Here is a 27871-nt window from a genome sequence, read left to right on the forward strand (position 1 = left end):
TTCAGCAGCAAATAATACACTGTAGTTACACAGTGGAGGGGAGTGAAGGTTACAAGAAAGACGCAACAAAAAACTGCAACCTGTCAATGTCGCCTCGTTCTGTATAGTCAAAAAAGTACACAACGCTTTGACACCTCGAGTGGTGGTTTACACTCAGCCAAAAGCAAGGTGAGTAGAACTGAATAAATAATCGGAAACATGTTGCATTCACCTTCAAAGAGGTCACTTCGCTGAGACTTTGGCATCTCTGCTTACATTGCTGCAACACTGTGTGACAAATCCAGACACCGGCCTTAAGCCACGTACTAAATCCTGTGTATTCAGTCTTTCCATCCTGATAGGACATACAGGGTGAAACTTAATGACTCAAAGGACATTGATCCGAGGTGACAAAACTCAACAGAGGCCACTGTGACTCATCAGTTGTTCACTGCGGCCAAACAAGCATGGATAATGACTATGTGTTCAAGTACAAGTAATTTGAAATTATTGTGTTTTTCTTTTGACTCAACTTAATGAAGGAATTAAGTCACATGGCTGCAATTTCCACCTCACACCCATTTGAGATACAGCACTGAGCAAAGGTGAAGTCTGCCCAAGTTTTTGTTGGACTGATATCTGTCATACAGTCACTAGGTAGGAAAATGACTTTTTGCTCCTTGTAGGGATTCTGCAGATGGGGGACATTTCAGGTGCCAAGACAAACATGACCTACATCGGCTCCTCTTGGTGGAACAAATGACACGGTTTGTATATACTAGAAGAGAACAGTGGGTAATTCATAACAACAGGAGCAATGGGAACTGGACTTCCAATGCAGTCAGAGTTAAAGTAAAGTCTTAAAGGACATGTTATTGATTATAAAGGCGGTGTCATATTTTGCAATACAGGAAACGTCGTACACTGATGACTAAGTATGAGAATCTCACAGTACCTCACAATACGATACAATTTGCGATACATATACGATATATATGTTTCACTTTTGTTTCTCACAGCAACTATGATGCCTTCAAGGACCAACAAACAAAGTCGGGAATCTCAACGATTGAAAAAAAAAAAGTTATCTTTCCAGCATAAAGACATACACATGTAAAAAGTGTGTGTTTTTTTTATAACAGAGGTACCTGTATTATAATGTATTGATAAATTATTGCCGACTTAGAGTGAATGAGATGTGTTAATGGCAAAAAACAAAAAAAAAACACACACACACACACACACACACATATATATATATATATATATATATATAAATCAGGAAGGGGGCAAACACTTTTTCAGACCATTGAATATTGGGTAATACTAGGGGTGGGGGAAATATATGCGATTGACGATTATACATTGACGATTATTAATATCAATAATCGATGCTGACGGAACAAAAAGACAGAAAGCGGAAGTGCCGCCCGTCAGTTTGTGGTGGTGCACCTAAGTGTAATGGGCGCCACGACCGGGAAGCGATAAACAACTGCTGCTTGAATACAATTATTTTGAGATTTTCAAAAAATTATTCTGTAGCACATTCAATTTTTATAAAATTAACTATTTTTGTAAAGTATCATTTTTTTTACACATTTGGCAGAAAAACCATGTTTTTCTTCCCTGCTTATTTAGCTGCATTCTCTCATCTCCAAAGGAAGGCAGCCAAAGGAGCTTGAGTTGGATTGTGGCGTGAAAAGCTTTAAAAGCTGGCAAGCTTCCACCATGTGTGCTTTCCCACCTTATTTGTCATAACATTGAGCTAGTTCGTGACAAATTGTGGGCTTGTTCGACACATAAACTGGCTCAATCTTCTGACAGTGCTGACAAGATCGTAAATAAAATGCAAACAATATCAAAACATGTCACTACAAAAGAATGATTTGTAGTGAACAGTTTTCCCGGCCACTGTGGACCAGTGGAAGAAGCCGTACATACCCAATAACATTTGAGATTGTGTATGAGAAATCTCCTTATTAAAATAAAAAAAAAAAAATAACATGTTAAATAGATTTGTGAAAATGTACAAAATATGGATGCAGATGGGTGAATTGGTAGCCTAGTAGTTAGCACGCCAGCCTGTGCCTGTGTTGTTCGTTGTGAACTAATACCTTTGTCATTTCTTGCTGTCGGCTGAACATGAGCTGGTACATAACGTTGTCTGGTCCAGTTCCCCAATGTAGTAATCTGTCCAATCATTGCGTCCCGTGTTCATATAGCCCTACCATCACATTCACACCTGGTGACAATTTGGAGTCTCCTATAAACTTAACATGCGTGCATAACCAGTCAACACACACAAGCACACAAACTCCAGAGAATCGAAACTGGATCTCCTGACTGAGGCTTTGGAAATGTCATAATAACACAACTTCGGTCTGGTGCTTAGCTACTAATTAAATGATTAAGTTAATATCACAAGTGATTACCAACCTAATTTCAACTTTATTCTTTGTTTTGTAACTACTATTGCAAAAATGATTGCAGAACTTATTGTGAATTTTTTTTTCACTTAGTATTACAATGTGTTCGTCAAATTTGTTGTCGGAATTCTAAAATTTATTATATTAAAATTATGATTTCATTCTAATATTTCTACTTAATTTTCATAAAATGACTGCTCTTTTCCCCATTTTTCTTGTTGTTTTGGTTCATTTTCTTGTTTACTTGTATTTATAAAATGCAGCCGTCCCTCGCTACATCACGGTACAAACATCGCGCCCTCACTCTATCGCAGTGCTCTCGGGAGAAATGAATCATTTTCAAAGTTAAATGAACGAAAATACAAATATAAGCCATTTAGAATATGTTTATGTAATGTAATATTTGCAACGTTGTGTGCGCATTCCTTTGGGAAGTAACGTGTGTAATGTCAGCTAGCTACTGTAAAGTTGCTGTGTGTTAGCATGGTTAGCAGTGTGGAGAGTGCCAGTGAGTTGGCGTTAGTTGTGGCTGACAGCAGCTCCTGTGTGAATTTTCACTATCTACTACACTGGTCACTAGGTGTGAGGAACGTTACATTGAGACAATAGCCACCAAGTATGCTGTCGCTGCCAACGTGTGAGTCTGTGTAATATCTTATTTATTTCTTATTTTCTATTACTATGTCAACTATATCGAGCACTACAAGTGTAAAAATGACTGTCGGAGTGTTATTTCATGTCAAGAGGGCTCTAATAATGCTGCAAATCGAAGGTCAAACAGGTTTTTTACGCTGTAGCTAAGAAAACGTATAAATAAGGAATCCTACTTTGTGGAAATTCACTTCCCGCAGTCAAGTCTGGAACCACTTAACTGCGATGAACGAGAGACAACTGTACAGCAAGGGGCAATAAAAAACAAGTCACGGGCCATAAATGGTCACCGCCTGCACTTTGGACACCCCGGGTATAGAGGGACAATGTCAATTAACAACTACGACAGATACTAGAATTTGTTTGTCAAAAAAAATACACACTTTTCAAAAAGATGGAACAGAAAATTAGCTGCCATCCATGTTGCCAAATAAACTAAGATACATCCTGGTTCTTTTAATGCAAAATAACACTCCTGTCAGCAGCCCATCACATGCATTTTAAAGATGCAAAGTGTGAAAGGCAGCAGTCATCAGAAGTCCCTTAAAACACACACACACCGAGCATCCCTGTTCTACATATAAAGAAAGCACACAAGAAAGGGACCCTGCAGCAATATCTTCTTTAGAAAAGCTGTGTAAGATTTCTCCTTCACTTTATTGCTACAATTATGTTCGAGCATCTGTTACTCTTAGCATGTGATCAACGAGAGCTGCGGGACGGGCTGGAAGGCCAACCCCTCTCTCAAGAGGGAATGCAGATTGCTCTGAGGTGTTGGCACACTGCCAAGTCAATTCTGTGCTGTCCTTTCAGATCCTTATCAAGGGCGCCAATAACTAAAGTTAAATCTCAGCCCCTTTGGGTGATTGAGAGATATGGAAGAAAGGGACGACTGTGTGTTGACGTCGTTACATACATTATGGGTGCGTTCAATTGCTTTTGCTGGGTTAATAATACTTTTCATAGCGATGCCCCGATCAGCATATTTGGCCTCCGATTCCGATCGCACTTTTTTGGCCTCAGATCCGATTTTGACTTATTTCATTAAATTTAGAATTTACTAGTATTATTTTAAATAAAATGAAATACAACTCATAAAGAGAATTAAAGGTCACTCTAATGTTTTAGAAAAATAGTCAAATCACACATTGACTTGGTGCAGTATTGTAAAATGTAATGAAAGTAATGACATGGGGCAAACGTCAGAGCGTATACATTCTAAAAGACGGCAAAACCCCACAATCCACGACGGAGATGTGCTGGTTGTCCGAAGCAATAAATTCGACTAAGTTTTCAGTGATCCGCATTGCCTTTTCCCTCCTTTTGGATATTTGTCTTTCCTCCAGAGTTTGTGCCTTTGCCGTAGCAGCCTTTTTGTCGATGGCTTTGTTAAACGCTTCATACTCCGATTTATGTTTGGTCCTCAGATGACGTATTACATTTGGGGTTTTGAATGCAGCTCTGCTAGTACCAACCCTTAAAATTGTCATTTTGCAGATGATGCAAGTTGCAGTAGGGCTATTTTCATTTACAATGCAGAAGCACTTCCACTCGGCTGACGTGACTTTGCTTTGCTACAAAAACAAGGCACATTACGGCAGTTGCTGTAAAGATCGTGTGGGCTCATCCTCCGATCCTTGATCAATAAATATAGGCAAAAATTGACCTGTTGTATTTCATCTGATGAGAAGTCGTGTTACCCTCTCCCATTTTTTCACACCACTGTTTACTGTTCAGGGTCATAGGGAGCTAAAGTTACCGTTGCTGAACCCAAAAAGGCAGACTAAACCCTGAACTGAATGTCCAGTCATTTGCAGTGTGCAGTGAAACTGACCAGGAATGGAGCCTTTGTCAGCTGCATCAAAGTCAGACACACTTTTATGACTTCATATGCTTGAATGGACCTCCTTTCACCTGTTCCATCACACTCATCCTCCTCATCTACTTCCATAAAACATCCTTCTCTTTCTTTTACCTTGTGAGGAGACAACAGTCGTGAAGCAAGGTCTCCTCCACATACACGCCTTGGTCCTCTTGCGTGGTCACAATGCGGCCATTGTGGTGCCACTGCAGCTCAACTGAAGGATCCAGGTAAGTGGCGGTGCACTGAAGAGGCAGACGGTCTCCCTGGAAAACCAGCTGCCTCTGGGAAGGGATCAATTGAAAGAGGGGGATCTCCAGAGCTCCATCTAGGAAATTAAGAGAGGACAAAACAGCACAGTCAGCTTGTAAAGCGTTCCTCCCCCATTCCCTCACACATTAAGACAGAGCAGGAGAGCAAGGGGTCAGTCCTTCTTCCTTGTGATAAAATGCGAAAAAATGAAGACTCTAGGTTGTGGTTGTTTTGAAAGCTGTTTTCCATCTCGCCTGTGGCTGTAATGTCTACAAAGACACGAGTGATATTCTAATCAATTCGTACTCTACACAAATGTGCTACGACCACAAAATAACAAATGCATTCTGTCAAGGTCACGCTCTTCCCCCGTCGTTCCTTCATGTTGTTGCTGATACTGTGTGAGATGAGGAGCAGCTGATAAAGGAGAACAGCCTTGAGCACTCCCCTGGACTCTCCTTGACTCCTTGCATGTACATCACAATGGAAGCGCGCCATAACACCAGTGATTGGATTATTTACAGTGCCTTGAAACCAAGCCTTTCTTCTAAGCTCAAATGGTTATGTTAAGGATTACACACCATGTGTAGTGCTAAAATGTGTGTAATTATAAGTAAAATCCTTCACAACCTGAAAATGCAGCGCATCGTGGATGCAAAATATTGAACACGTGTAGGAGAAGAAGCTGTGTTTTGAGACCTTTGACTTTCCCTTTTTATTTATGATCCAGGATTAGCCTCAAGCCTTGCCAGCTAACGGTACCACCTTGGGAATTATTGTGTTCAATACAAGACCAGACATTTCTTTGGACTTGTTCCAAGGACCAATCTTTGCCTCCCCTTGCATGCGATCAATTGTGGATGTTGCTGCCATTTGACAGGCAATTTGATAAATGGGACATAAAAGTCTTCCATGCCTCCATACACTAGTTTGAAAGAGACATACAGAGGGATTCATGTCATCACCTGAATGTCTGCAGCAATATTTGTCCGTAGTATTTGTCTATTGTAACACATTAATAACCATAATAATACATAAATAATAATGCAGGCATATTGAATTGACAGAAACTGTGAAAAAGACAAAACCGTGTCACTTTTTCATACCGACACCAATGTTGGTTGTGCGAACAAGACAAATTATTCCACACAAAACTCAGACAGTCATACTGGAACTCAGCTTCCCACACTCTTTCTTTCTTTCTTTCTTAGTATTTTAGCTGTTACAGTGTTATGTTGTCCACAACTGAGACTTTGTGAGCTCCATCCAGTGAGTGATACAGCACAAGCAGCATGGTGCCAGTCACTGTTGACTTGGCCCAGTGCTGATTCTGTTGCAAACAATGCTTGGAGTCACAATGTGGCCTTATATTTGCCTGTTGGACACTGCCAGAGCAAAAAAAGCAATTACTGGTTCTGTGCGAATGTGTGTGTGTCACAGGGGAGGAAAACACAAATAAAAAACATATCATAGGTATGGTTGTTTGTGGGAGGATAAGAGAACATCACCAATGTGCCTTTGTTTGTGCTAAAAGCTCTTTAAATAGAGTCTGATGTATGCCACGTTAATTAGTCAAAAATACATTTGGAAATTCAAACCTGCTATAATCCAGAATGTTGGTCAAAAAATAAAAACCTAATTTATTAGTACTGATAATAAAAAATAAAGAGAGCGAGGGTTTGTACTCTGCACCCTAGCGGAAAGAATGTGATCAGCTTATTCGTGTACATACAGTAAAGTAGGTAAAATATTACATTGGCAACATCCACAGTATTTACTGTGCACTCTGCCACACTGTGAAAAAGAACTGATTAAATTAGTCGTATTGTGCTCTGTGCATTGTAATGTTTTAAATAATCACTCATCATATAATTGTTGCAGCATTAAATAGCCTGTCTGAATTCATTTTCTATGGTAACTGAAATAACGTTAAATATTGTTATCATAATGCTGTGGCAATTTATAAGCTAGAGTGGAACGTCTACAGTAGAACATTGAGTTCTAGGATAAAATTTCAAAATCAAAAATAATATTTGAAGCAACATTTTCACCTAAGTGATGACCAATGTCAGGCAAAAATGTCAGGCAACGGTGAGTCACGTCTTAAGTGGCGTTTACACTTGCACGCATTTTGCCTTAACATTGTCCCGCAATTTGCCATGGCAATGCGTGTCATTTAGTTATTTATTTATGGCACAGCTGAAAAGCGTGAAGACTAGTTTGTGCACTGTTTACGCATATATAACACACTTGGCACGCAAATGGCGCGCATTGGCACAAAATGACCAATGACTTATTTACACCTTGTTAAATGCTGTTTAGCGCACGACAATAGTAAGCGCAACGTGCATTGTTCCCGCATGGCTATGCATTGTCACCACCACTTCCAACATCCGTGAAGCACTCGTGGCATTATTTGGTCTCACGCGACGCCACACAACAGCAGGCATCACCCCTAGCTTCATTAATTTCTCTATTTGCAAGGGACCTACAAGATATCGGCCTCCAGAGAAAAAGCGAAAAAGCGAAAGCGAAAAAGAATGGTATGTCTATATTTTCCTCACAGCTGGGGGCAATAAACTAGAGAAAAATTAGACAGCTGACAGTGTGAAAGAGGGTATTGCTGACTAGAAGGCACCACTGTAGGCATTATGATCACTTATTAATAGAAAATCACGAGGAAGATTCGAGAAGCTTCAGAAATTACTTGATAATTTCCCCCCAACTTGCTCCTGAGGCACCGCCTGCCTTGTTTACACAGGTTGCGGTGCATTCGTGGTGCGTTCACATTGCATTCAGGAAAAGTTCATGGACATTATGGGTGTCCCAAATTTTAAACATTTCAAAATTCTTTTGGTGCGCTGGCACGCAGCCCCGCACAGTTTACACGTACTTCACACCTGTTTATGACCAATTTACTCATTGGCACATAAAATTGCGTACCACTGTGGGGACTAAGTGCGTGCAAGTGTAAACACCGCTTTCGATGCGCTTCATGCATTTACACTCTAGAGTCGACCTTCGAGTTTTGCACCTTCACTCTATCACATTGTTAAAAAAAATAAGTAATACATCATGCTGTATTTTTTGCCTAAATTAAGCATTTTCAAGCATAAAAATGTCTAAATGAACTAATATATAAAGTTAAGGCATTCAGAAGGCGCATTCTAAGACGTGATTTTATGTAGTATTCTATATTGGTCACTAGGTGTCAGTATTGTTACTGTAGTGATCGGTGAGACACACAAGCATCAGACTTGATCTCTGGAACAACAGGTTTTTATTGCAGGTTGGATAATTACAGGACAGGCACAGTAATCCTTAACCCAAGCTACGTTTTGGCCATAACCCACACCACGCTAACACTCAACTCTGAACCCCATGACGTCACTTCCTGTCCTCAAGCACCAGAACACATTTATGGCAACACACACAAGTACAAGTCTAATTTATGCATACTGTTGCTTTTTTTTCTATCATGTCTACTGTTTTGGCTAATGTAAGTGTAAAGGTGACTATAGGGGTGTTATTCATACCTAGATGGCTCTAAAAATTTTAAAAATCATATTTTGAAGGTCTTAATCAGGTTTTGTATCTTTTAACTACACAAATATTCAATTTAATAATTAATAATATTTTTTTTCTAAATATATAATCCTACTAAGCAAAAATTCACTTATCACAGTCAGTTCTGGAACCAATTAATCTTGATAAACGAGGGACTACTGTCCTTTACTTTGACAAAAAGTGTCAACATGCATGGTGATGCTGTATTGGAGCATCACCAGAGTTGTGCTGTGAATTCATGCAACTTCCAACTTTTCCTTCTGAATGACAAACCCTGTCAAGTTTTAATCTTGTGTCCCGAGATCTTGTGACTCCCCTATTTAACTGTGTAAAAAAAGTGAAAAAATAAATTCAACCAGGGTGTTCAAACTGTTTTCCATCGAGGGTCTCATACTTAAAAATCAAAGGATGTGGGGGTCCAATTTGATATTTTTATATATTATTTCAAATTTAGTAAAAAGGCTAAAAAGTATTGTATGTAAATTGACGAAGACAAAGCATTCTGTTGTTATAAGCTATTAGCATCAACATTTCACATTCTATTCTATTCTATATACATTGTGCCTTTTTGCTCTACTGGATATTCCCTATTTTTATTTTTATTTTTATTTTTATTTTTAGTGCGCTGCAGGCCAATAAAAATGGGTTGCAAATGGCCCCCGGCCACAATTTGGACCCTCCTGAATTAAATATTGTTAATATGAAGACCTAAAAACATTGACAAAAGCTTTGTGTCATTTTTTTTAATCATACTTAATTTTCATATAAGTGTCAAAATAAGTTAAATACTCTTCATAAAAAAACTAAAAACAATATAACAACCTTTAAGACCATTGTTTTGTTTTCTTTCGCTGTTGTTTTTACCCCCTCGTTGCCCCTTGTTCTGTCATTGTATTTCTTGTTTAAATCCTGGTGGCTCCCGTTTTGGGCGGAACTACGAGACGTGCCGCAGCTGCCCCTCATCAGTGTCATCATCTGCATCTTAAGCCCACCCGTGGCAACTGGACAGCACTCGGCTATCCTTCTTGCTGGAGATGCCAAGCCATGTGCCTTCTCTTCACCCCTGGATTATGCTAGTTAGCTTTTGGCCTTCCCTTGTGCCATCCAGTCCAGCTATTTATTTCCTTTGCGGCACGTCTTGTAGCTCCGTCTTATTTTCCTTAGTCTTAATTCCTTTTGTCAATTTTTTCGCGGTGCCTCTTTTGTTTTACTTGCACCGTTGTTTTTTGTTCCATATGCCTTTGTGCTGTTATTATTAAAGACTATTCAGCACCTACCTTTTGTCCTCTGCATCCTGGGATCCTAAGTCTGGTATAAATCACACCACGTCACATTTTGTACCGCCCTGATCGCCGCACGTTCACAATTTAGCATTCAAATTAGCAGATTTTTGGTTGATTTTGATTTTTCTCCTTTCCTTCTAAAGCTGCAAAGGTTTGATCAAATTGAAAATTGTGTAAGTAGGTGGTCTGTTATCATAATAATAATGCATGATAATGAATTACTTTCAGTACCAAATAAAAATGAATAAATAACGATGTGTCTATTTGTGTATCGTTACAAGATGTTCATGGTTTTTAATAATATTTTTAGATGTTTCTGGAGATAGTCAAGTCAATTTTATTTACATAGCAGCGATTCACCACAAAATTTATGGCAAGGCACTTTTGCACATGGAGTAAGTCTAGAACCACGCTCCTCATTAAAGAGAACCAAGCACTTGGCAACGGAGAGAAGGAAAAACTTGAACAGAACCAGGGTCTTTGGGCCGGCCGTCTGTCTCGACTGGTTGGGATGCGATAGGGAGACAGAGCGGAGGCAAAGATGGCAGATAGAGAGAGAAAACAGGATATGGAGGAACGAGAGAAAAATGGGCACAACAACATACAGCCGTATCAACAACAGTAATAGTCCCATGATGACAGCAACGACTGTAACGGATAGTATCTATTTTATTATTGTCTTAAAATGATATAAAAAAAAAAGGAAATGACTGTGCCTACACACACCGAAACATTTACACGGAGAAAGCTGCACTATGAATTGCCAATTAGCCACAGTTTACAGGACAATGTTTTTGGAGCCCAACCTTTTAAAATACAAAACAGCAATCCTCTGGACTGCATATGATGAAGCAGTGCCACCGTGCACGTCCACAGGCGTGTCTTGTCACCACTCTTTTTATTTCAATCTTTCCATAACTTCACAGCACAGCATGACAACAGTGGGTAGCTGAGGTCAAAAGTTAAATTACATTTTTAACGGATATTTCTGGGAGCAGGAGCCCAACTGAGGATATCTGATGCCAATGTTAGATGCAGCTGAGGTCAAAGTGTATACCGGAGCATTTATTTTATTATTTTTTTTGCAAGCGCTGTACAATTTCTACATCCAGTATTTCACACTGGCGGCGGAAGATAACACACAATTTCCCCAGCACTCACATTCCACTGATAAATAGTACAACTTATCCCATAAGACCTCGCTTTTACAGAGCGAGACTTGGCTCATAACACATGGGACCTGCTGGATAGACATGAGAATATTACCATGACCTGTTGGGCTGCCAGATGTAAGTGCCTGCAGAAACAGTGTGAACCATGAATTAGTTGTCTTTCACACACGTATTTTAAAAAATGCTTGCTTATTTCATTTAGTCAAACACATGATGATGCCACTAGAATGTGTCTGTGACAGTAGATCCTGGTGTTTTTCAGGAGCTACGTCTAGGACCACTAGCAAAAGGCAAAAAAAACATTAGTATGGCAATTGATACGCCCACAAAAATGTCTTGACATACAGCTCAGTCCCCCCCCACTCTCCTACTTTCTTGACTTTGACGTCCTCCTGCTCTTCAAATCAACATTTGCAATAAAAGGGACTGTTGTAATTTTTAAATCCGATTCAGCTCCAGAAGCCCCCCCTCCGCTCTTTAATTACCGTTGTTCAATTGTGACACAATCCAAGTTTTGTCCCTGAATGTGCCTCAAACACTTATCAAACACATTTGAAGTATAAAATATATAGGTATTCACCAATAATGAATGATAATGTTATCTCTTGTAATTCCGGTAAAGGCTTTATATTAACACCTGTTCACTTCGCTGCAGGTTTTGAGGAAAAATTGACTGTTGAAGCTAATTCTTCTGTAGCCAAACAAACTTTTGCGTCCCACAGCACAAAACTATGGTCCGTGCAAGGGACCGCCGCGAAAAAATGTCAATGTCACCACATTATCATTGAAGCATATTCATAAAGACTGTGAGCTTTGTAAAGCGAGAAAATTACTTTGCACACTTTTTTGCATTCTGTTTACGCATAAGTTACAATGTGAGTCTTACATTTGTTGCAACTTCAAAGATTTTGAGCAACGAGACTCAACATTTTCTTCACCAAATTATTTCACATAGGAGATTCAGAAGGAATGGCAGGAATTTTGCCTACGACAGCTTGTGGGGAACTTGCTGCAAGGTCTGTTCTGAGGAGTCGGAGCCAGGAGCTGTGAGACACTGACGTGAGTCGTAAGTTCAATCTGTTTCAAAACATCTTCTTTTCACCACTGACTGTTTTCTGCTCCTTCATCCGCCATTTTTCTTCACGCCTGTCTATTTTGGCGACAAATTGTGACGTCTGTTGCCCTGTGATGACATACGGGTTGAATATATACAACCCAAACACTGAGACTGCAGTAGCATCGATTACATAGCATATTTATGACCACATACAAAAGAGACTTGCATCTCATTTGAAAAAAAAATAAAAATCAGCCTATGATGCAACGATCACTGTAAGAACCACATAGCCATGGTTAGATGAATCACACACATGCAGGCATTTGTCTAGACCTCAGGATGACCTATACATAGGATAAACATGATCCTAACAGGGAGCTAGAAGCATTGCACTGCTACCCCTCATTAGCAAGCAGAACTCAATCTGTGTTTCTGCAGAAATAATTGAATCTTTAGTGCACATCTGCAACCTAGCATGCTTGAGGCACTGCTCCAAGTAACATGTATGAATCTTGTTTGACATTTTCTTAACAAGAGGAGATCCCGTGGAGAGTAATATTTTTGTGGTTACGTGAAAGTACATGTAGAAGAGTAGGAATTTTTATCCAGTCACTATTTTTCTTGACGAGAGTTACATCAGGCACAAAGCAGAACTGACGTGGTCTTAAAAGGGCCCTAGCAGGTGTAAATGACTATTTACAAAGCATATGTCAAACTCAAGTTCCACCGGTTGAATCCAGCAAAGAAAAGTTGGAGCATGGAAAGGCATGCTTGTGATCATCAAGCATATTTGTGCTTTAAAGCAACACACAAGCACAAGTCTTATTTATGTCTTAAATGGCTTATTTTCTCTTATTATGTCTACTACATTGGGTAATATGAGTGTAAAGGTGACTATAGGGGTGTTATTTCATGTCTGGAAGGCTCTAATAATGTTAGAAACTGTATTTGAAAGGTCGTAAACAGGCTTTCTTTGCTCTAACTACGAAAATATTGCATTTATAAATAAGGAATCCTAGTTCGCAGAAATTCACTTATCACGGTAAATGATAAACGAGGGATTGCCGTATTAATTAACAATAAATAATCAGATACAGAGGCAATTCTGCAATAATTTGATGAAGAAGTAACCCAATGATATACAGTAGTTTCACAATTACAACCAGCCCTCTGAGGGCAACTATAATGCTGATGTGGCCTGGGACGAACATTAGTTTGACACGCCTGCTCTGAAATGTGATGACAGCTGAAAACCACCACTAAATTGAATTAATAACCGCATGTTATAACGCCACATTATATCAATTGAAAAATGCATGCTGTCAAGGTAACCCATAACATATTGTGAGATTTACTCGTGCTATGAAGAGGCAGAAAGATCCAAGCGGAGCAGAGCAGGACCAGAAAAGTGTCACGGTAATCCCATAATAGATGCTTCCAGTGCTGAAAGAAGTGTGCCTATTCCTGCTGCTGGATTCCACTCATGGCTCTTTGACTAGGAACTTCACAGAATTACCCTGTAATTGCTTTGGATTGTGAGTGCCAATTCAAAATGCATACAATTAGGATTATATAGAATAACTCCAAAATGTTTTGTGGCGCAGCAATCTCAGACTGGTGCCGCGTGTCAGTGCATAATGACAGATAACACTTGAACTTTTTGGGAAAGTGTTTTACATCATGCATTCATATAATGCCTTCTTTCATCTCTCTTTTTCTGTCTCTCACAGACACACTCACGCATATGCATAAACACACAGAACCATAACCCACAAACAACCAATGATTTTCTCATTCCGGAGCAACATCCCCTGGCGGAAAGCAAATGCAGGGAGAAGAAGAAGATGAATCTATCATATGACACACAATTCCCCTGTGAACTGCAGCATGGAGGCAGCAGAGGGGAGACAAGGAGAGAGGAAGGGAAAGATTGTCTGTCTTTTACCAGATAGAAAAAAAGTCAGTGTAAAGACTTTCTTTTTACTGCAGCGAACAGGTTGAAGTCAGTAAAGACCCAATTTGTCCTGCTTAAAAACTCAATTATATCCTGACAGATATCATAGTAAATAGTGCAATCATATGTTTGTGCATAATGTAGATTCAATGGTAAAGTATCACACCAGGAAATTGTGCCACAATTGTGGGTTTAAAGTAGCAACCCTGTGAAGTGAACGCTGAAAGAAAAATGGTAAACAGTCAGGCAAACGTATCACAAATGCAGTTTTATAGACTCCCTGGGGGGATTTTTTGTGAAACATAGGCACTAAATCACTGGCTTTGTTAAACTCTTCACAGCAGGTGGAGCGATAACAATGAAAGGAGGGAAAGCTAATATGAAAATGAATTGACTTAGCTGTCCACTGTTGAACTACTGTAACTTGGATTCTAGATAAATGAGTCTATAGAATTACTCAGATTACTAATTATGGGCAGAAAAATTGGGTCACTTAGTAGAAATGTGATTTAAGTAGATGATTCATTATTTTTTGTCAGTTAAAGTTATACCTTAGTACAATGGTAAATATAAGGCGCATTGATGTAACTGAGTTGGTTTACGTTATATTGTAACCAAATTATTATTATTATTATTTTTTAATCGCTCTCTGAATGATATAAAATTGAATTTGAGTTTCACAGTGGTTAAGTTCTTTTTTACACAAGCGTAAAATTTAGGAATGTCCGACAATATTGGCCGACCAATATTGGAATAAAAATGAGAAATCGGATCATATCTGGGGTTTTTTTTGCCAGTAATGACATTGGCGCATGAATGACAACATGCTCCGCAGAGCAACAAGCTCAGTATGTCCACGGTCTGGAATTATTTGCAGGTTTGGCCTTTGTATTGTAAATATGCAATTTGCAATGACTGTAAAGTGTTACGTTGCGGCTCCACCTAAATAGTAGGGCTGATTGCTAATGAGAAACAGGTACGGCTGCACACCCTTCCCAGCGATGCCAACGCGGCTGCACATTGCGCCAAAGAGGAAACCAAAATAAAAACACAAAGCAAGAAATAATGTGAAAACTAAGGCCAGCCCAAACGGGCCCAAACTTGAATTGCACATTGCAGTATTTGTCTTATTTTGAAAAAACAGCGTTTATTTGCAATATGCATTCAATGGTATCACAGTAGAAGAAACAGAATGTGTTCATTTCACGACATTTAACTGAGGAAAGAGCTGCTGCCTGTATTGGTATTAGTGGATATCAGTATCGGTTATAAAGTGCTGGACAAAATCAGTAATTGGATATCGGTAAGGCCAATATCAAGCATCTCCAGTAAAATTGCATGTACAGTAATCCCTCGCCACTTCGTGATTTAAATTTCATGACTCCACTCATGCTGTTTCGTGGTTGAATATGCCTGTTATTAGTAAAAACATTTGCATATTTAAGCATATTTAATTTTTTTGTATTTTACATACATAAAAATGGCAAAATGAACTAAAATACAAATATAAAGCATTCAGAAGTCCCATTCAAAGATGCTGTGATGCAATGTAGTATTCTACACTGCTCACGAGGTGCCAGTAATGTTACTGTAATGTTCGGTGAGACAAAAAAGCACCAGACGTGATCACCGAAACAAAAGGCTTTTATTTTAGGTTTGAATTATCTAACAACAGGTACAATAATCCCTAACATGGGCTAGTTTGCCGTAACTCACGGCAAGCTACAACTCAACTCTGAACCCTTAACATCACTTCCTGTCCCCTCCCCGCACTCGCACTCAGCTAGGAACACATTTACAGCAGCAAACACAAGCACGAGCCTTATTTTTGTCTTAAATCAGGGGTCCATCACGTCAGTCGCAAGCTACTGGTCGATCGTGAAGGTAGTGTAAGCCGATCACATGTGTCACCCACGTCATAAACGTCAGTTTATCATATGACATCTGTCAGCTGCCATTAAGCTCCCCTCCTGATTCGCTGTTGCGCCTTTGCGGCAAAGTAAGTGGTGAACAGACAAGCGACATACAGAAATGCAACTTTCATCTTTATTATTCCGACTACAAATAAACTAACCCAGCGGTAAAATGCCTGTATCTATAACAAAAGTTCTCCGTAACTTGTAGCGACGAGTTATTTAGAAAAAAAGTCAATTGTTTGATGTCTCAGTTTCTCATCCTGAACTCCACTATAGAAATGTGTGTTTTCTACACTTTCGTTTGTGAAACTATTATTTCATGATTAAATGGAAAATTCACACATTGCTGAAACCTTTTTAATATGTTGCCTTGACTTCGGTTGCATTGTCTTTTGCATAATCATTTTTATTTCTTGTATATCTGTAATGTTTGGCAGCAAATGCTAACTGGACGTAATACATGGGCCGTATGTATAATGAACACCACGTAGGTATTTTGACGGACATCCTACACAACTATTTAGGAATTATGTGTAATTATTTTTATTGCCATATTAAATTGAATTATTGAATGATATCAACCATTTTGATTACATGTAATCTTTGAAACTGTGAATGTGAAATACTAATCATTAGTATTTTGTAAAGTACTTTCAAAGGTTACCAGTTAGATTTGACATATGCAAGTATGTTATATGTTTTCCTATTTTATAGGAAGATAATTTTGAATTGTAACTTGCATGCTGAAAATTTGTTTACTATACTTGTATAGTGTTCAATATACACTAGGTCCCCAACTTACGAACATCCGATTTGCGAACATTCGCCTATACAAACGCAAGCCGACTGATCTATATTTTATTTTATTTTGCCTTGTAGTCGCTCAATCAGTATTTATGCTCGACCACTCCTCTTCAAAGGTAAATAACATTTACCATTACGTATTATTATAACATTTTTATTATTGTTTTTTTCATTAATTATCCTCATTTAATATTACTACTACATCCAAACTCATATTTACATACATACGTATATATGCACATATGTATACACGTACATGTAGTACATACTGTATATAATTGGTAATATTACCTTTTCTCCGACTTAAGAACAATTTGACTTGGAAACGGACGTCTGGAACCAATTGTGTTCGTTAGTTGGGGACCTAGTGTACTTGTACAATGTACATCAATACTCATATTTATAAATATAATCAGTATACTTTATATATTCTCTATTTTTAGAGTAGGAGGTAGATATTTGGGACTTGGTCATTTTACAAGTAGCTCACAGGCTGAAAAAGTGTGAGCACCCCAGTCTTCAGTGGCTTTTTTACTCTTATTATGTCTGCTATATTCGTTATTACGAGTGTAAAGGTTACTCGATGTTACTTCATGTCTAGAGGGCTCTGTTAATGTTAAACACCATATTTAGAAGGTCATTAACAGGCTTTCACTTACCACTGTCGGGTCTAGGATCATTTGACCGCGCTAAACAAGGGATTCTTGTACAGTAAATACAGGTTTCTGATGGCAGCAATTTGACTATAGAACAGATTAATTATTTCCCAGTAAAAAAATTACTTTTATATTATAACAAACTGGAGGTCAAACAGTGTCATGTGATTTTGTTTTCCCTTTAAAGAGCGGATGTATTAGTTACTCTGAAATACAAAACTGTCCACTGTTCTATTAATGTTGGTGCTTACCACAAGTGAGCTGCTGTTGACGTAGATTACGGAACTCCAGACCATGGAGGTGGGTTGGAAACATGCACACCGTGTCATTGCCAATCCTCACCGAGTTGCTTCGAGCCCAGAGGAGCAGCCACTTCAGCTGACAGTCACAGAACAACGTTTCCGTACTGAAGTGTCTGGTGAGAAAACCGTAGTATAATTACAACCTGTTTGTGTTTGAAACCTGACTTCAAAAAGAAAAAAAAATCAATCCATCCAATATAATGCTTATTCCTCATATTGTAGGGTGTGAGGCTTACAGTACTCTCAGAACGATGAGCTGTGTGAAAAGTCCCACCGTTAAAGTTGAGAAGATATTCCCTGATAAATTCCTGCGTGCAAAAACAACAGATATTAGTCACCATAACCCCACTGGTACAATAGTTATAACTAGAGCTGCAACAATTAATAGATTAATAGATTAAATAATTATCTATTAATAGATTAAACAATTAATACATTCGTTGGACAATCGATGTAACCTCGATTATCCAACTTATCGACAACTATCGTGGTATTTGAGACATTGTTTTTTGTTTTTTTTATTATAAAATGTAAATATCCTCAGATTTCAGCCTCTCATATGTGCATATTTTTCACTGCCTTTGTCATCCATTGAAGCAGACCTATCATCTTTGTGTTTTAGGTAAAACCAGATATTCACAAACCCTTTGGAAAACAGTGATCGGGATGTTTGCCTCTTTTCTGATATTTTGCAGACCAACAACAATTTTTTTGCGTTTGGTTCATATTGATTTGATCCATCTACGGCATAAGTGATTACTCAATTAATTGAAATAAACGTTAGATTAATCGACTAAGAAAATAATCGTTACTTGCAGCCCTAGTTACGATTACAATACTTTATTAATAGTGACTCTAATATACAAATTTCTACATAAACTGATGGTTTACTTACAATTTTAAAAGGCTGCCCAAATCCAGAAACATTTCAGGGGAAAGGCAACCAATCCTATTGTTGGACAGGTCTCTACAAGGACAGAAAAAGCCCAGAGAAACTCTTAGTCACATAGAGTATTGTTTAGGTACACAGAAAATGACGGACATAGCACACTGTAACATAGTGAGGTGTATCTTTTTCTGATGTGGCAGGGTACGACTCCAGAATAGCATGTAAGTAGTTCAAGTCATGTTTTTTTCTTCTTTTTACGGTATGTTTTATATATTAAAGTGGAGGCAACATATAATGAATGAATGGAAAGTGTACAAATAAACATCTATTAATCCTTATTGTCCCATTTTTAAAGTCATTTCCATAATGTGTCTGACTTCCTCTTCCTGCCAGCTCGGTCTCCAGGGGCATGTCATCAGCTTTAAAATAAATCACACACACTATTGTCAGCGCGGTTCCGTTCATTGCAAATATGTTGGAAGTAAATTTTATACCCAGCATAGTCAGATGTCATGTTGTTCCAGGTATCTTCTGGAGCACCCCTAGTGCCCCGATCACTACTGGCCTTTACACCCAACATTTTTTGTGGCTCCTTCTTCAGCCCTTGGTATTTCCCCAGTTTCTCCTGTTTCTTCTTCTGTATGTTGCTATTACTTGAGATTGCGACATATATCACCACCGCTGTCTTCTGATGTTTATCCACCACCACTATGTCTGGCTGGTTAGCCATCACCAGTTTGTCATTCTTGATTTGGAAGTCCCACAGGACTTATCCTGGCTGTTCTCAACGACCTTTGGTGGTGTCTGCCGTCTTGATTCTTGGATTCTTGTTTCTGGGACCTCCTGTCCATATGTGTTCCAGATGTTCAAGTACATGATTGCTACCTGGTTGTGCCGGTCCATGTATGCCATCGCAGCCAGCATCTTACACCCTTCTGTGATGTGTGTGTGATGTGCACTGTCTCTGGGGTTCCTTTGCACACATACAGGGTATATGTATGTATGCATATACTGTGTTTGTGTGTGTGTTTGTTTTGCCATGCCTGCGCAGTGCTTAGGAAAGTGGGGGGAGGACGCTACCCAAGGCACTACACTGCACGCAGGGATTGCTACAGGCTGCAGGCTAAATTGTACGAGCCACAGGTGATCAGCTTTGAAAGGCATTTATTGGTATATGCCGATCACATGCTTTTTCAGTCGGCCCACACTGATCAGTAAGCCGATCGATTGGAGCATCCCAGATGTGTATATATCGTGATGTGAAAAAGTGTTTTGGGTCCTGATTTCCTTTTTTCTGCATGTTTGTCACACTTAATTGTAATCTAATTATTCGAATTCAAGGGTCGGGAACCTTTTTGGCTCGGAAAGCCATATAAGCAAAATTTTTGAAAATGTATTTCCATCAGAGCCATATAATATTTTTTTAACTTTGAATACAAATAAATGTTTGCATTTTCAGGCAAGGCCAACACTTAATAATGTTATACTGAATCTAATCAATAAATAAAATAGTTCTTACCATTAAAGGGACTTATGGTGCTGCATGGTTTACGTCTGTTGACTCATCAAATGCGAGGGAAACAAATTCCGCTGCAGTTATGTTAGTTTTCCGTTCCTCACTATTGCTAAGAACCAGCAAAGCTGGCCGAAGACCAGTCAGCTTGTCGGCTCCGTGCAGGAAGTTGCTGCTGGCTAGCTTGCATTTTGGAGTACCTCTTGGCATGCTTTCTTCCGGGTGTCTCCCGCTGGATATTTAACGGTAGATGCAAATGTAGCATGACGTGAGTCAAAGTTGCGCTTTATATTTGACCGTTTCATTGATGAAATTTGATCACGGCGTATTAGACACACCGCCGATCGTGCTCTCTCCACGAAGGCGAATTCCTCTGTCCATTCGTGCTGAAATGTACGGTACTACTCATCTTTCTTTCTTTTCACCATCTTCGTCAACGGTGTTTGCGCTAGCTACAGCATTAGGTAGGTGGGAAGTTCACTTCTTGACCACTCAATGACCAGGTAGGCGACTGCATTGTCCAATTATAATCGTGTTTTGGCGTCTGACCCAGAAACTATCGGAAGGAGAGTCATTGTGGTAGCAAATGGATAGAGGGATTAAAATACATTATAATGTTTTATATTTTGAATGTTTTTTTAACACTGTGAGTTTGGGAACATTTTACTTTAAAAATGTCAGTGAAAACAAAAAAGAAACGTGTGAGAGCCAGAGACAGACATTAAAAAAGCCACATATGGCTCGCAAGCCGTAGGAGCCCGACCCTTGCTCTAATTCCTAAAAAACCCTACCTCTCCATCCACTTACTAACCTTTTTCAGCCTTTTACTCCTTACATAACTAGTGCCTATGTACAGATGCTCAAACACGTGCAAAATGCAGAAGGTGCCGGAGCACTGCTGCGTCCACGGCTCTGTGCCCTCATGCTCTGTAATTAAAGACCTACTTTGCTGGAGCAGCTGTGGGAAAATAAGCAGAGCACTCAGTAATCACCGGTTGGGGAGCACTTAAATTAACACTTTGCTGCTCCCCATGCTTGGCAACACACACACGCCCCAAAATCAGCATGGCTAACTCACTGCCTGTGTCCCTGACAGCCCAGATCCCACAAAACTATCAAAGTGCAATCATCATCATCATCAAAACAAAATAATTACTTGACAAAATAAAACATTTTAAAAAGCTGTAATTTTCTATTTATGTAAACATTTTAAAAGCCGGGAAAAACTCAGATTATTCCCAATCTAAATGGTAATAATTAAAACAACATAGCCATAAGGTATTCTTGTATAAAAATACACAAATGTGGGCATGAATGCAGTACATTTCCCAGCTGACTTCAGGTGAAAGACATATAGAGTAGATCACAGAGGGCATATAGACTGAGTGGGAATTGAACCTCCACTGCCTACACAGAAGTCAGGCGTGTCAACCAGGAGACCAGTGACTTCGAAGTAAGAAGCACATCATGCATCAGTGGCGGAGCTACGTGGTGGCCACCCTTGGTCACTCTCCGGCCACCCAACTGGGCATCTAGACATTTCAGGTATCAACTTATTGCCACCCGTATGTGAGCAATGGTCTCACCTTGGCCACCCCAATGAAAAATGTCTGGCTCCGCCACTGTCACACATACACAACTTTTGGATACCGTTTGTCTGCAAGTATGCGGGTAAAGAATTTGACCTATGTAAATCATACAACTGTACTGGATATTAGCAGTTTGGTAAATGTACACTTTGAATGCTTAACACAAGTACAGTAATCCTAGTTTATGGCAGTTAATTGGTTTCAGACCTGAATGTGACTAGTGAATTTCCGTAGTAGGATTCCTTATTTTAAAATGTAATATTTTCATACTTGGAGCATAAAAAAACTGTTTACGACCTTCTAAACACGTTTTTTCACATTATTAGAGCCCTGTAGATGTGAAATAACCCCCCTATAGTCACATTTACACTCGAATTACCCAATATAGCAGAGATAATGATAAAAAATAAGCCATTTATGACCTAAATAAAACTCGTACGTATGTGTTGTATTACATGTGTTCTGGTGGCGCAGACTGGACGTGTAGTAAAGTGGGGTTCAGAGTTGAGTTTTACCTTGGCATGGGTTACGGCCTGTTGTGAGATAATTCAAACAATCAAGGCTGGTGCTTGTGTGCCTCACCAAACATTACAGTAACATTACTGACACTTAGTGACCAGTGTAGAATACTATACCAGCGTTTTTGAATGAGTCTTCTGAATGCCTTATATTTGTATTTTACTTCATTTAGCCATTTTTATGCTTGCAAAAAATACAAAGAGCATGATTAAAAAACGAGAAAGAGTGATGCCACCAAATTGTAAGTGAGAAGTGACAAGGGATTACTATATTTACGTTTATAGCATCCAGAATACCTCTCTGTCATGCAAAGTAACAACCAGAACAACTCTCTTCCTACCCCGCATTTTAGCTCAGTCAATAAACGTAATTTTTAAGTAAGTGCCTCATACAAGATGAAAGAGAAATTCAAAGTGACAGTAGTGCTAGTAGGCAAAAAAATCAGTTTTAATAAATTGGCCAACGGTGTCACCAGAAGGTCAGTAGCTCTCGTCCCCAAATTCTGAGTCGAGTTAGCAGTTAGTGGTTTTAAGAGTCAAGGGAAAAAGCTTGTAATTTAACTGAGCAGCTTCCAGTTATGGATGTGTCCTTCCGAATTAATGTAAAACTGGGGAATTGTGCCCTCAGTTAAGTATCCTTGCCTAGCATAAGAACATCCAGCAATGCCTAAAATTGTAGTTGTTTAACTTTGGCGGCATTTATATATTTCAGTCCTTTTTTTGACACACTATTTAATACACTTTTTTTTCTGTAATCTCCCAAAGCCAAATGAGTTCTTTCCACGTCCCCTAGAGAAGGCTATTACTAGACTTCATCATACTTACAGTCTCCTCAGAGCCAGCAGACCACGGAAGGCCCAGGGCTCCACTGTGCTTATCAGATTATTCCTCAGATCCCTGGAGAGGACAAACAGAGAGGAAGACGGGAGTTAAGAGTTAAGGCAGTGATACAGACGCTTTGAGCAAATGCCTTCCATGGAAATGGGACTCATCCAAAATCATACTTGATGATGTTCTTACCGTTCATGAAATAATGTTTTGTTGGCAGTGTGTATTTATTTCAGGAGTCACTGGCTTAATATCAGATATCCTTCAGTAGGTATGAAGCCTTGCGCATAAATCCAGGCAGTGTTTTCCATAAATTCATTTATTTGTGATCGCCTGCCATGAATAAATTCGGACCACCACAAATAGACTTGGTGCTACCTATTTGCCCTCACTCATAAACACATTATAATGGAGCGAAACTTTGAGTATACAGTAGTTTCTGGTTCCAACGCCTTACAGTAGATGGCATCGTAACACACCTCATATGCGCCTGGTCTGCCAGAGAATAAGAAGACGTAGCAAGAGGGATCACTGTCGTCAGTTTAGCAATGCGTCTGTGTAGGCTCTCAGTCGTACAGGAGTTGTCCATCGAGGGAAAGGCTTCTTGAGACGTCATCTGTACTAAGTTTATGTTGTGTTTCTAAACATCTTTGTTTTGCTTTTCATGTTTTGTTTCTTTTTATCACTTTTTACCACCACAAATAGATTGCAGCCCTGTGGGAAACACTGCCACATCATGTTGTATTCAATTTAAGATGACAGTTCATCCAACATAGACTTTTTGCACAATAGTCGTCCCTCGCCACATTGCAGGTTTTAAAAAATATATATTTTTTCACAAATATATTAATTAGTAAATCATGCTGTTTCGTGGTTAAGTACGACCTATTATTAGTAAAAGAAAATGCATATTTAAGGAAAATGTACAAATAAGTTGCCTTAATTAAGCATTTGCAAGCATGAAGCATTCAGACATGATGCTTTTCTTTTTCTTCTGTTTTTCTTTCATTCTTTTTTGGGAGAATGAACAGAACAAGAATTTCATTGCATAGCAGAACCACCAGTTTTACTGTGCATATGACAATAAAACTCTTGAATCTTGAATCTTGAACGATGTGTAGTATTCTACACTGGGCACCAGATGTCAGTAATGTTCAGTGAGACACACAAGTACCAGACTTGATCGCCAGAACAACAGGCTTTTATTGCAGGTTTGAATTATCTCACAACAGGCACAATAGTGGTAAATGGTCTTTCACTTGTATAGCACTTTTCCACCTCCAAGGCACACTGTCAGGCACTCAATATATATATACATACACCTACTGATGATGCAGCATCAGGAGCAACTGGGGGTTCAATATCTTGCCCAAGGACACTTCAACAGAGAACGGAGGATCGAACCTGCAACCTTCAGGTTGGGAGACGACCACTCTACCACCTGAGCCCCCATAATTCCTAACACGGCTACTGTTGCAGCCATAATTCACTCAACACTGAAACCCTGATGTCACTTCCTGTCCTCCATATATCCAAGACACATTTACAGCAACACACAAGAATTTTAGTGTAATTATCGGTACTATATTATGTAATACGAGTGTAAAGGTCACTATAGGAGCGTTATTTCATGTCCAGAGGGCTCGAACAATGTTAAAACCCGTATTTAAAGGTCATAAACAAGTTTTTTTTTTTATACTGTAGCTGCAAAATTTGTATTTATAAATAAATGAAGCATGATAAGCAAGGGATTAGTGTACAATAAAAAGTAACAATCTATGACACATTTAAATTAGATATAATTTCTAACAGTATTTCTAGCCTTTATTTTTGTTTTCAATCTGTAAAAAAGTACCTGCTAGCGAGACCGTACTAACCATTTCCTGCTTGCTTAGCATCCTGACCACATCCAGGCAAGAGGGAATAACACACATGTTGTGGTTTTATACAAGGTCTCTGTGTCTACCACCTCCACCCAACCCAAAGCATCTGACACTACCAAAAAAATGGCCTCTGGGTTTTGTCTTCTGGCCAAAGAAAATGTCCTGAAATTGTGTCTCTGATTTTCTTTTAATATGCACTTTTGGCTAAGTTTAATGAGAATGAAAAAGGGCGCTCCTGTTTTTATAAATGTCAGCAACATATACAAATGAAGAGCCCAAAAGGTTCTTTTTTTAGCTTGCTTTCAGACAGGCCAGACTGGAGTCAGCCAAAAGAAATAAAACATAGCCATCAAAACTCTATCAAAAACAGTGTGCCGTACAAAATGAAGAGTCTCAGCTCATACAAAGTAATGAACTGTAATTGCTAAAATGAGATTTTAGCCCTCTATCCATCCATTTGCTGTACCCCTTGTGCTCATTAGGGCCGTGAGTGAGATGGGGTCTATCCAAGCTGACTTCAGGCAAGAAGTGGGGTATACCTCGGACTGGTCGCCAGCCAATCGCAGGGCACATACTGTAGACAAACCATTCACTCTCACATTCACACCTACTGGGAAAATTAGTCTCCAATTACCGTAACATGCACGTTTTGGGGATGCGGGAGGATGCCGGGGTACTCGGAGAAAACCCAAGCAAGCACGGGGACAACGTGTTATGTTCTAACATAAGATGATGGTCAATATGTGTCCTGCGACTGACTGGCGAACATGCCAGGGTTGCTTTGCAAACCAGTCTCTACGGTGCCAATATGGATAATGCCATGGAACGACATTGACAAAGATCTACATCCAAAGAGGTCTATACTGCAGCCTAAGGAGGTGGGAGGACACCAAAGTGTTAACTACAGACAGAAACTGCAGGCACTGGGCCTGATTCACTAATATGTCGATACATATTTTGTTAAAAAAATGTTTTTTTTTAGAAGCGTTCTGGTGGGAGAGAAGATCCCAATTGCAGAAAAAATAGGAACACATTGATGGAGTAAAATCATTATAATGGTTAAGATATAATGGTATCTAAAATTGCATAATATTACAGCCGCAACAATTAACCAATAAATTAATGATTGACAACTATTTGGTATTTGATTCATCATTTTTTGATTCAAAAATGTAAATATCTTCAGATTTCAGCCTCACAAATGTGAATATTTTTTACAATTCCCTTAGTCATCCATGAAAGCAGACCAGAATGCAGTCAAAACAAGATATTCACACACATCAGCCTTGACTTTACAGAACCGTGATCAACATTTTTACTCCTTTTCTGACAACTAATTGCTTGATTAATCAGCTTCAGATTAATCAACTAGGAAAATAATCATTAGTGGTGGCTCTAAAAATGTGTGCCACAGTTCCAGTTCCACACATGCTGATGACAGCGGACGTGTCGTCACTCAATCATCTTTCATTTATTCAGTATGCAACTGCTGTGCCCTCCAAATATTCAACTTTTTCCAGTATTTCCACCTCCATTTCCGTGAAATTCTGCTTTTTCGTCCTTGTCGTCTTCTCACTAGCCATGATTCAGAATGACAGCGGTCAGCGTAACAATGCCATCAAGGTTCTTTAAATATGGATGCTGCATTCGTGAGTCACTTTGCATTGACCTTCTATGGTGAAGTGGAGGCATGGAAAGGGTGTAATGTGAGGCAGAGTTGCGTAGGCACACTTCTCCTCAAGGTGGAATCTATAAACCACAAATGGTGTGAAAGTGTTCGTGTGCCGCTTTTTCCAACTGAATATTTTTGTCCGTACGCACATTTTAGCTTTCTTGTGTAAGGAGACTTTTAGTCAGAATTCCATCCATCCATTTTCTATACCGCTTGTCCTTACTAGGGTTGCGGAGGTATGCTGGAGCCTATCCCAGCTGACTTTGGGCGAGAGGAAGGGTACATCCTGGACTGCACTTTTATAGATGAGACCCCAGGTCTGCCAGGGAATAAGAAAACGAAGCAGGAGGGATCAGCATCGCCAACTTAGCAACTTCGTCACTATACAGTAGTTTGCGAGCGATCAAATCCTATAGATAATCTTAAAAAAAAAAAAAAGACTAATCTAAAAAGACAAATCTAGTCTTGAATAGTCTGAAATGTAAGCATGCATTGCGTGGGGCCCTGTGGGGCCCTGCCCCATCTAAAAGCAAACAGGTGGATCCCTCTTGTTTGTTTAGCGAAAGAAGAAAGGTCCATTTGTAGTTCTAAACATATGTGTATTGCTTTTCCTGTTTTTACTCACTTTTTGCAATTTGCCAATTGTGCAAATTTGATAATTACATCATTGGGTGATCATCCGCAAACCAACCATGGTACAAATAAACTCCCTGTGGGAAACACCGTTACACCTTTACATTGCACATAGTTTCATGGCAAACTACAGCATGTAAAAAGTCAAAAGGAGGAAAATGCCTGGAAATGCACTTACATGTTTGCAGTTTTTCTCTAACTGAACACAAACAACTGTTATACTACTGTAAATTACTGTAAATTCCAGTGTATAAGCCACTACTTTTTTCATAAACTTTGAACCCTGCGGCTAATTTAAGGCTAAATTCTAATCTCGTGACATCTCCTTATCTTCAGAATTACTACTGATTGTTTAAATACTGTGATGCTCGCGAGTCAGTGAGGAAGCGGTAGCTCTTTTTTTGGCAGTAGCCAATCACGAGGTATCAGTGCACTCACAACAAGCTTGTCAATCCATTGGTTGTCA

The 27871-nt window shown here is 39.2% G+C and overlaps 1 protein-coding gene across 2 annotated transcripts in view; it reads right to left on the reverse strand.

Moving 5' to 3' along the window:
• LOC129194203 (adhesion G protein-coupled receptor A1) overlaps positions 1-27871 on the reverse strand; it is a 224516-nt gene that overhangs the window by 150381 nt on the left and 46264 nt on the right. For both annotated transcript variants that reach the window (XM_054799239.1, XM_054799240.1), the window contains 5 exons: positions 23215-23286; positions 18776-18847; positions 18117-18188; positions 17830-17993; positions 5032-5245 (listed from right to left, as the gene is read on the reverse strand). In XM_054799239.1, the coding sequence (XP_054655214.1) occupies positions 5032-5245; positions 17830-17993; positions 18117-18188; positions 18776-18847; positions 23215-23286 (594 nt within the window). The remainder of the gene's footprint in view (positions 1-5031; positions 5246-17829; positions 17994-18116; positions 18189-18775; positions 18848-23214; positions 23287-27871) is intronic.

Source organism: Dunckerocampus dactyliophorus, chromosome 14 (assembly GCF_027744805.1).
Source record: "Dunckerocampus dactyliophorus isolate RoL2022-P2 chromosome 14, RoL_Ddac_1.1, whole genome shotgun sequence".
NCBI lineage: Eukaryota > Metazoa > Chordata > Actinopteri > Syngnathiformes > Syngnathidae > Dunckerocampus > Dunckerocampus dactyliophorus.